The sequence below is a fragment of the Pholis gunnellus genome (genome assembly GCF_910591455.1).
Source record: "Pholis gunnellus genome assembly, chromosome: 7".
NCBI classification, from domain to species: domain Eukaryota; kingdom Metazoa; phylum Chordata; class Actinopteri; order Perciformes; family Pholidae; genus Pholis; species Pholis gunnellus.
The window spans coordinates 8,653,581-8,664,431 of NC_136533.1; the positions used below are offsets into that span (position 1 = coordinate 8,653,581).

The 10,851-nt window shown below is 38.6% G+C and overlaps 2 protein-coding genes across 2 annotated transcripts; one reads left to right on the plus strand and one right to left on the minus strand.

The window, feature by feature from the left end:
- Positions 1-1,829: 1,829 nt before the first annotated feature.
- Positions 1,830-4,614, minus strand: golt1bb (golgi transport 1Bb). Its single transcript, XM_079163396.1, has 5 exons — positions 4,499-4,614; positions 3,633-3,724; positions 3,360-3,538; positions 3,181-3,262; positions 1,830-2,307 (listed from the first exon to the last, which is right to left on the minus strand). Exons 1-5 carry the CDS (start codon positions 4,521-4,523, stop codon positions 2,269-2,271), a joined length of 417 nt encoding a protein of 138 aa, XP_079019522.1. The 5' UTR covers positions 4,524-4,614; the 3' UTR covers positions 1,830-2,268.
- A 1,298-nt stretch (positions 4,615-5,912) lies between these two features.
- On the plus strand, positions 5,913-10,851 carry slc35b4 (solute carrier family 35 member B4). The gene is made up of 10 exons (XM_079163034.1): positions 5,913-6,122; positions 7,123-7,236; positions 7,333-7,435; positions 7,513-7,562; positions 7,678-7,759; positions 7,946-8,006; positions 8,326-8,435; positions 8,591-8,666; positions 8,754-8,829; positions 9,096-10,851. The coding sequence occupies exons 1-10, from the start codon at positions 6,046-6,048 to the stop codon at positions 9,343-9,345; spliced, it is 999 nt and encodes a 332-aa protein (XP_079019160.1). The 5' UTR covers positions 5,913-6,045; the 3' UTR covers positions 9,346-10,851.

A 10,851-nucleotide genomic window follows, 5' to 3' on the forward strand; every position in this document is an offset into this window, starting at 1 on the left:
AAGTGTTTGTATTGAATGCTCTATAAATACTTTATAGATCAGTAAAATCAGTACCCATTAACAAGAGCACCTTTTGGGTTAAGCAAATCGTGAAACATCTCAGTTATAAATGTCAATAGGTTGTTAATAACAGCTTGTATCATTTATTTACTAAGTCATTAGTTACACGTTTTAAACCCTTTATAAAGTGCCACTACTAGAAAGTGGAACAAGCTTTTAAGAGCCAAAAATAATACTTCCCCACTGGATACATAATATTTGTATGGATTTGACATCACATACTACACTCACCTATATGTAAAGTGGCCCCTTCCTCTCTGCTGGTGCGCCGCAACACTGAGCGGTGTCCTTCTGTAAAACATCAACATTCAACACAGTCCTCTCTGAATTTGACCGGACGGCTTAAAAGCAGCAGTTCAACAGTTTTAAATGCAAACTCTTACGTGCTCCTTTTAGGTATAAGATGGCTTGAGGAGTCCAGTTCCTCCGCTGATGCAAAACAATCACAGTTTTTCTCATCATTATATTTCTTAATGTGTTTGTTTGAATTCAGCTTAAAGAGAAACAAAATCTACTTTCACCCACCTGTGGATCTCCCCAACACTGAGCAACCAATGTCACCACAAGCAAAGTGACGATTAGAACCATTGTTGAACTCTGTAATGACATAAAAAATAAAAAAAAGATTAATAGAACTTCTAATAGAAGAAGAGGAGTAACTACCCACCACCAATTCATAAATGGTTGAGAACTAAATATATTATAGGCAGATATAAGAATATCTTAAGTGTTTATTAATGTACAGTATTTTTCAAAATTCCAAAAGAAAAATCCTCTGAAGACATTTATATTATATCTTCAAATGTATTTTACAATATTGTCACTTATCTGACTTGAGTTCTGTCTGCTTACATTTACATTACAGTGAGTTAAAAACTGTTCATGAAATGCTAAATAGGGGCACTTAAAGTAAAGTATTTCTGTTTAAATGTAAATTTAAATTATAACAAATATCTGGCTTCTCATATATTTTCAGGAAAAGTCAAATCGTGCAAACAGTGACAAAAACAACAACTAATAGTATTAATAATAATAATAAAAATACTACTTAGAAGAAGAAGAAGAAGAAGAAGAAGAAGAAGAAGAAGAAGAAGAAGAAGAAGAAGAAGAAGAAGAAGAATATCTTACCGTTAATTGTATGTGTAGTGCTCTCCTGCAGGCTAAATAATTGTGTTGTGATTTCCTCTTGTCACTGCTACGTTATACTAACGACAATGCAAGTCACCTCATTATACGGCGTCATTGATGAGGCTGATTAGTACCTCAGTTGGTCCTCTCGTTATATTTCCACTGACCAGAGTGACAGGTGTTGTTAAATCCGTCACCGCTCATCAAGCACAGACAGACGAGAGAGATTTACACTTTTTAAGACTCTCATCAGCAGCGGAGTCTCTTCACGAGGTCACCGCGTGATGACGACACTGGTGAGATTTTATGAATGAAAGTTGACTACTCTACTGACACTACTGATGTGGGCGTAGACATGAGGCCTGAGGATGTGGAGGAGGAGGAGGAAGGTAGCCTAACAATAGTTCAAGTCCTGCGCTTTTCATCATGTACTTTGTTGTAATAACGTGCTGGTAAGTGGATCTTTACCTTTGAACAGAGCCAGACTAGCTGTTATACAGATCCAAGGTCATTTTACTGTAATAATTATCCTGGGTAGCATTTAAAACTGTTATCTCTGCTGCAAAAAAACATAACACAAACTTATAAAAGACACTTTATTCCAAGTATGCACTTACAAAAGTTACAGTAAAACATCTCCATAGAAAGCATCTTAAACCTGTTCCACAACTGTTCCGCTGTCTTTGCTCAAGTCACATTTAGCTCAACAATATTTATTCTTTAATGTACAAAATTCCAGTAACATTGAAGCTCTCGGCTCAGGCACACAATCCAGAGGAGAGGATGCTGCAAAGAGCTGCCGACTCTCCGCTGAGTGAATCCAGTGGTCCCAAGTCATCGGTCCATAAATATCAGACAGGAATGATACAAAATGGGAGACCTGCTTCCAGCTTTTAAAATAATAATTGAAAAAAATCTCTTGGCTGTCAGATTCAAAACACCATGACGTCAGTCAAACATCCACAGATGCACTTTGTTTGGATTCACAGTTCTGGAGTGGCAATGACCAAAGTATACAGTAACTATTATAGCTCTATGATAAATACTGACGCTCTCCTCTCATACAAAAACAGTCCTCTGTTATACCATATTGTTGCTCTCGCCAATTTTATCCACCAGCTGAAAGAGAATAAGACAACAGTGTTATTTATAAGCTACAACTTATACTGAATCAGACAAAATAAGTTTGAAGCTCAGAGGAAGAAAAGGAGAAAAGAAATCATTTGAAACTACTGAAAAGAAAGTTTTCCCTGAAGACGCAATGAGACATTAAGATAATTATACCCCTGATAACTGATCCGGGACTCAAACAGTCTTCATGTGTTCAGTACAACAGAGACTCTGTCCTCAGACTGTCAGCACTCGCTCACACGTTGGCTTTAGTTATTGTCAGCACAGCATGACAGAGAGTTGGCTTCTAAGGGAAATCTTTGTAATGACGTCAGCATAGCTCCAACGACGACTTTATAAATGGACAAGTTGAAAATCAGGACAGAAAGTCAATCTACATCTATTTAGATCATTTATTTCATCATTTTGGATATTTTTCAAGCAAAAATGCAAACCAAACACTCCGGTTCCAGCTTTTAAAATGTGAGGATTTTTTAGTTTTGGAATGTATGATATTACTTTCATATCATACTGAGTATCTTTTGATTTTGGATGACTGACTATTTGAATACACCACCTCGGGCTGTGAGAAATCTTAAACATTTTTTAAATGTATTTTCATCCAAACAATGAAAATAATAATTTGTTAAAACCCTAAAAGTAAACTACTAAATTCATTTTTGTCTTGGCTTCCTAGCTTTTGGAACAACAGCTTGTAAATACTGTGTTTTTCAGGATCCAACTGTCAAACATCGTATGTTGTTGCAGCTTCTGATACAAATGAACACATAAAATAACGAAAACCGAGACAAAGGTGTCTGAAGCCTGCGTTCATTTAAAGGGGCATTCGGTTTGCGGTTGATTGCTCGATGTGACACTTACTGCACTGATCCCTGGTAAACTGAGCAAAGACCCGAGCACAGGTACCCGTCTCATGAAGCCCACCGCCACCGGGAAGAATCCTCTGTTAATGAGAGAGAGAGAGAGGTGAGGCCAATAAATCACATTGATTCAGGATGTTGATGGCAATGAGATTTAGATTTCTCTGTGTTTGAGCCGACCTGAATAAGAGGAAGAAACCGTAGATCTCCAGAACAACTCCAACAATCGGCCAGCCGATGAGAACCACCAGCACCCCTCCGAGGAAGAAGCTGGTGGCTTTCACTTTGTGTCTCTGGAAGAAGAATCTGAACGTTCGCTCCAGGCCGATGACGAAGGACAGCCCCGAAACAAACAGGATCTGCACAACGAGCAAAGACACACAATATGGCCGCAGGGTGAGGGAGATGTTTGACTGTCGTGCAGTGTGATAATCGTATCATTGGTCAACTCACATTTCCAATGGCGAGGAGAGCTTTATCAAAAAACAGCATCATCCCAAAGAAGAGGAAAAACACACCGAACCCTGTCAGCCCCATCCCAATTTCTGTGAGAAACAAAACGGTTATTAAAATATGTGGCAACATGAAATAAACTGTTGGTGAGATTATACACTAATAACTAGCAACAAATAAGAAAGGAAGATCGCATAACAATAAACAAGGCAAACCGGAGTTCCTCAAACACACACAAAATAAACATTTAAAGATAAATAAAAAAAGAACGTGTGAATAAATGTACAAAAACGTATGAGGATTCCAGTATTCACGAGGAGTGCATTGGTCTCCATTCAAGAGCAATATTGGATTAAAGATCTTTGCATCTATGTGATGTAACGAGAGATGGCAATATCAAATGCATCAAATCAGATACACCGATAGATCATTGTATCCATATAGCAAACTCCTAATTCTGTGTTTAGTGCTGAAACAACATTATTAGTATTCAATTCCCATTTCAATCAATTAAAGAAAATGTAAATCATAGCACTTGCTTGCAATGGGATAGTGCATATTACTTTGGTATATTTTACACAGAACCATTTTAATACTAGTGATGCAGGTAATTGATGGTAACTAATATGTTATAACAAACTAGTTGATAACCTGAATACATATGAAGGGAAGTATATTTTAAGAAAATAAAAGAGTTATGTATCAATTTAAAAACCATCACAGTGACGTACAGCTACATGACGTAACTAAAATCTCAACCAATGGTGTTTGAGCTGCTAACCTCAGATGTTCAGCTCACTAACCGGGTTTTACGCAAAAAAAAACAACAACGACAAAAGACACGGAAAAACATCAACCGCTCTTACTTTGTGAATCCGTGAGTGAAATCATTGTGGCGGCAGCAGGAGATAAATATGTATTAAAATAATCAAACAACACGGAGCTCGTAGCGGCTCAAACCTGCTGCTTTCCGCCGTTAGAACAGTAGCAGCGGTGGAGGCGAAGCTATAGCGGGTCGTTACGCCACGTCGTCCGGAGACACGCACGTATTCTACCGGAGATCGTCTATGTTACAGTTGTTGGTCCAGCACGTGGTCGTGTTTCTGCTCCCCGATGTTGTCAGCACAACTTTAACTTTGTGCTACTTTTACTTCACATTCGTACTCTATGGTTTTCTCTGTCACTTTCATTCTGTACATTGCGCGTTATATTCTTTATACGTCTTTCTTTTTTTGCAAAAAACTGTACAGCTCTTGACAAAAACATGGACATACATTAAAAACATACATGTATTTTGAAATATTATTATTAATTATTATTGTATATTATTCTTATTTTTATTGTACGTTTTCCTATGTTTATTGTGATGCCCCAAAAAATGCTGCATGTATGTTGATGTACAGTATAGCGCTCTGTTCTGATTATTTTGAATGCAATACTTGTATTTCAGTACTTTATTTTGTAATTGTAGTGTTGCAACTTTTACTTACTGTAAGTCAAAAATCTGATCACTTCCATCATTGGTCATAACAACAGATTTTCTATAAAATAGACTATGACACGGCAAATTCTGCTGTTGACAAATTCTCTAATTAATATAACAACATCTACTGCTGCTGATAGAACTGCCAGCTTCTGTTGGGTTTTCTAAATATATGCAGTTGGCTACATCTCCAACAGTGAAATCACAGCACAGCTTTATGCATTCAGTTATGAGTTATGAGTCAGTTATGAGTTGGGACCATGGACATATTGTGAGAACTGGATCCTGGCCTTTTCATTACATGATCACATGAAATGTTTCTTAAAACAGGCTTTAGGTGCTTATTAGACTTACATTATGAATGAATGCAGTATTTATTTTTGACAGTGACATCACTTATTATTGTGGGGCGAGAGGTGTAGTCCATGAGAAGCAGGGAGGAGTTTTATGTTGGTCGGTTTGGTTTCTGATACGCAGAGATTCAAGCAGAGTGAGAGCTCTTCACATTTGTTACGGCAGTGCTGGTCTGCGCATGCCCGTCCGAGCGTTTCTGTGCGTCACAACTGCGCGGTGATTGCGCCAAATTAACACATTTACGCTTTCTGTTCGTAATTTTCCACATATTTCACTACTATGCGCATCTAATGTTATTGCCCATACAATACATATACTTATTATTTAATGTTGCCTTAAATACCGATACTATTAACAACACTGCGTGCCTTATTCCCCCGATGTCAGAAAGGAACTACAACTCCCAAGAGCCCACGCAATAAGGAAGCGTTTCAATTTCAGATTCAGAGTTTGTGTCGAAGCAGAAGATCTGCTCTAAGACAAAAGACGCTGCGTGTTTGCAAATATGCACCGATTGGAAATCTGCTTTATCAAGTGACACGTTTTGCACCGAGTTGTTCTCACCAGTGAACCATCATGGGTACTGGTGCTGCTATTGCTCTGGTGTTTGTCGGCTGCTGTTGCAATGTGGTGTCTCTTGAGCTGCTTGTAAGGTCAGTGACAAGCTGACTTCCCTGTTTAACTTCGCACTGTACGAGTGTTTGTTAATGTATCCAAATATGAAGTGTCTCCGTGGAGCGACACGTTTACACATTAACAGAGCTATAAAGTAACTACTAGGGTACTCGTGTAACGCTATTAAGTAGCTCTTTCTTGTACTTGTGTAAGTTCATTAAATGCTCTGAACTGACTGCTACACTGGTGCTATTTTAATATAAGAGAAGAGGCAACTTAATTCATCCCAAATGTATTTTATTAGCCAAGATGTTTGGTATGGAATGAAAATATTTGTTTAAATACAATATACTTCTGTGTGTTTAGGCCATATAGTAAAGTTAAAGTCATACATTCATGACTTAAATAGAATAAGGACAAATGGGGAATATGAAGTAAAGGTTAGTGCAAAGTACACATGAGGGAACCGGTTATTGATTATTATTGTACGGGATCCTCATTAACGTCTGCAGGGAACGAAGGAGGTGTGCATGCTGTTAGGCTTACAAATAGTTAGTTACAAATAAACACTTTATTTCTCTTTTTCTCAAATTTTTCTTTTTTCGATCTAAAAAATATTCCTCAGGCAAGTGTGAAAGTAAAAAGCTTTTTTTTTGTAGAGCCAGTGATCAACTCAAATGATTCTAATGTATTTTTTTGCCTTGCACCCGTATCTTTGCCTGTATGTGCGCACACTTGCTCCCTCTTTCCTCATTAGCTTCTAATCGTCCCGGGTGTCCAAATAAATCAATACAATTGTGAAAGCAAAAGTCCAAAAGAACAATGTTAAATAGAGAAAAACAAAGCTAACACAACCAAATCAATGACAACACAAAACTATCAGCAGTTTATATTACACCGTTCCAATTATCCAACAGAAATGTAAACATATTGCCCTTGCCTGTTTTAAAGTAGTCTGTGTTTTGCAACTTCATCATTTATAATCAAACCTCTTTAAATCTATTAAATGTGGATATTTTCTGTTGTTTTGTCCCTCAGACAGTTTCCAGGATGTGGCAACATAGTCACCTTCGCTCAGTTTTTATTCATCGCATTAGAAGGTTTCATCTTCGAAACACACTTTGGGAGGAAGAAACCAGCGATCCCTGTAAGGTAAAAACTCGCCGATGGGGGTTTAAACTTCCTGCAGCAGGAACATATGTAGAACGGACGCTGAAACAAACCTGTTTTGTCCCTTTTTTTCTCCAGAAACTATGTGATCATGGTGACCATGTTCTTCACAGTCAGTGTGATCAACAACTACGCTCTCAACTTCAACATCGCCATGCCGTTACACATGATCTTCAGATCGGTAAGAACTGTTGTTTGTCAATCACCTCCATCCATCACCTCCACCTTGGTCCGATCCATGCCTTGTTTCTTTTGCAGGGATCGCTGATCGCGAACATGATTCTGGGAATAATCATCCTGAAGAAAAGGTACGCCAGCTTCCTGTGACAAGGATAATACTTCAGAGCATGTGTGGATGAAGGCAAGTGTGCAGGTTTCAAAGCGTCAAGGTTGATTGTGTCTCACTTTCTTCTTCCCCTGCAGGTATTCAGCGAGTAAATATCTGTCTATAGCTTTAGTTTCAGCCGGTATCTTCATCTGCACCATCATGTCTGCCAAACAAGTGGTGAGTCCTCTGCAGAGTTTCATTATATTTCAAAATAGCAATGCTTTGTTTTCATTTGTTGATTGAGTTTCTTTAGTGTCTGGATTTTACACAGTCATTTCTTCAATCCACGATTATATTTCTCTATAAATACGCCATGTTGACCTGTACATTTTTCTAATGCATTATGTCATTTTGTTTCTGCAGAATGTGGCCAATGAGGGATCAGAAGAGCAAAGCTTTCAAGCCTTCATGCGCTGGCTTATAGGTGAGTTTTCGGGTTGGAATAGGAGTCATTTTCATTAACAATTTAGCAATTGGTTATTTTTGTTGATTGATCCGTGAAGCATTTAGTCTATAAAACATCATAAAATAGTGAAGACTTTCCACAGTCTAGAATGACGTCTTCAAACTGCAACAGTCCAAAATTCAAAGATACTCAATTTACACGCACATAAAAGAGAGAAAAGCAGCTAAGCTAAAGAGAATGTAGCTTTTGCTTGATAAATGACCACCAACCAGCAACAGTAACATGATGTCGCACAAGTATTTTTATTTGTTGATGTGGTTGATTTCTGTCCATTAAGGTATTGGCATGCTGACCTTCGCTCTGCTGATGTCTGCGAGGATGGGCATCTTCCAGGAAACGCTGTACAAGCAGTACGGAAAACACTCCAAGGAAGCTCTCTTCTATAATGTGAGCGTTCTCTCTGCTCCGACATGCAGGACTCTGCATGCAAGATTCAGACGTCTTCAGGGGAAATTCAAGCTTTATTTGAACTATGAGGAAATATTCCCTCTCGGGCATAAATTATCACTTCAACAGCTGTTGATCTTTTTGTCTCTTTGTAGCACTGCCTGCCTCTGCCGGGCTTCCTGCTTCTCTCCACAGACATCTACAACCACTGTGTCTACTTCAGTCAGAGCAGTGAGTGCCAACGATTCATTCAGGAGAGCGAACGTTTTGTCTCTTTAATCACAGATGTAAATAAACCTCCCCCTCTCTCTCTCTCAGCTCCTACAGTTGTTCCTGTGGTTGGAGTCACTGTGCCACTAATGTGGCTCTACCTGCTGATCAACGTCGTCACACAGTATCCTGTAAAACAATATATATATCTTCTGTAGCAGTTATTACCTTATGGTTGGTGCCCAACCTCCACAAGATGATAGAACTAATGACTACTACCGCTCTCAAGTAGACACATCCAACATGTGACGAGAGGTTTGCAAGTGAAGATGCTAAACAATGCTTTTGTTTTAGTTTGTTGTCGAGGAATTAAGTTAAACGCTAGTTTAAATGGCAGTTTTTTTTTATTTTCTCACACTCTTGTTACAGACTTTAACCATTTTTTTTCAGATACGTGTGCATTCGCGGTGTTTTCATTCTCACCACAGAGTGCGCCTCGCTGACCGTCACTCTGGTGGTGACCCTGAGAAAGTTCCTCAGCCTCATCTTCTCCATCATGTACTTCCAAAACCCCTTCACCGAGTGGCACTGGGTGGGCACAGGGGTGGTCTTCCTGGGCACTCTGCTGTACACGGAGGTGTGGAGCAGCGTGCGGGCGGCTCTGCGTGGACCCGATGTCAAGGAGAAGAAGGCAGATTAAAGAGACAGAAGAAGAAGAAGAAGAAGAAGAAAGGACTGGTGGTCGAATAGAAAACAGCCGCTGTGTTGGACTTAGAGATTGTTATTGGTCAACTATCCTGCAGTGATTTTATACAGTTACGTATGTCATTTAGTTTAGGCCGTAGGAAACTTCTCTCTCTCACTCACACACACACACACACACACACACACACACTCACACACACACACACATGCAACAGTTTACAAGATAAGGATGGTGACCTTCTATATTTTCTTTGCGCTGGTCTATATTTAAGACCTCAGACAGACAGTCAGCGACTAGCTGGTCAACATAGTGGAACATTTAGCAGCTAAAGAGACAAATATTTCCCTCCACAGTTGGTTGAGACCAAACTCGGAGCTCAAACAGAGTGAATATTCAACTTACTTTCATCAGGTGGGCACAAACACGACTCCAAATGAATTATAATTATTTGAAGCTCCTAAAAGAGAGAATTTGCTTAAAGGTTCTCGGTACGATATTCAGAGCTTTAATATAGCAGCAAACAACTATTTACAATGGTCGTCGCCGAATAGATAAACACAGTTGGCTCTTTCAGTAGTGTTGTTGTTTGCACTGTTATCACCGTTAGCTGCTAGCCGCCAGCTCAGCCGTCACCATGTTGAGAGCCTTGTGGAGGCAATACTCTGAATTTTGAATGTTGCACCTTTAAGGTAAATTTATCGTTTTGGGCTTTGAATTGTTGTTTCTGATCTTTCATGAACCAAATGTGAAAAGCAGATTAATCGATAATGAAAATAATTAAGTGCAACCTTACTCTAGTGCCCCCAAGTGGCCAAAAAACACTGTTTTTTAAGTGGTTAAATAATTAAAATAAAACAGTTGGTGCACTGAGTGTATACAGCAGCAGGACATGTTTATAATAGTCTAAAATAAACTGCAGTGCCCAAGTTCATCATAATGAGGGAACATGTCATGTGGCTCATCAATGAGTTTTTGGAAATCACTGGAGCTCTACGGCACAGAGGAACAAGTTGTATCAGACTTTGGCTCCTTGTTAAAATATATAACTATGAAGAACATAAATATAGAATATCACCAACCCTATTCTCTAACTTCAGTACCTCATTCGCATTCACTGATGCAAAATCATGGTGCAACTTTTCTTTTGTCTTAACATTATTTTAATATTTATTTTCTTAATGTGACAGCTAATTTCCTCAATATTAGCATTGATACTGTTGTTCATCAATATGATTACAGTGAACACAACAATGTGAAGCTGAATACACAAAATACGATTGTATTAGTATAGAAATATTTAAGCAGCTGAATCAGGATTATTTTTAAAACATGAATACAGGGATACTTTATGGAGATCATGTCGTTGTATTGTCGCTGTATTTTATTTCCCTCATGTGCCAAAGTGTCTCAGCTGTATCGGATCATTATTTAATCAATGAAAAACACATTACTGTACAATACTTTACACTCCCTGCCCGCTGAAATTAAAATGACAACCTG

What these genes read in the sequence shown, in the direction of transcription:
- golt1bb (XM_079163396.1), bottom strand. Translation starts at nt 4,523, where the DNA reads ATGATTTCACTCACGGATTCACAAA. An exon ending in GGTTTCTTCCTCTTATTCAG is followed by an intron (nt 3,263 to 3,359) that starts GTCGGCTCAAAC and finishes TCTCATTAACAG; the next exon opens with AGGATTCTTCCCGGTGGCGG. An exon ending in GTTTACCAGGGATCAGTGCA is followed by an intron (nt 2,308 to 3,180) that starts GTAAGTGTCACA and finishes ATTCTCTTTCAG; the next exon opens with CTGGTGGATAAAATTGGCGA.
- slc35b4 (XM_079163034.1), top strand. Translation starts at nt 6,046, where the DNA reads ATGGGTACTGGTGCTGCTATTGCTCTGGTGTTTGTCGGCTGCTGTTGC. An exon ending in TCATGTCTGCCAAACAAGTG is followed by an intron (nt 7,760 to 7,945) that starts GTGAGTCCTCTG and finishes TTGTTTCTGCAG; the next exon opens with AATGTGGCCAATGAGGGATC. An exon ending in TGTCTACTTCAGTCAGAGCA is followed by an intron (nt 8,667 to 8,753) that starts GTGAGTGCCAAC and finishes TCTCTCTCTCAG; the next exon opens with CTCCTACAGTTGTTCCTGTG.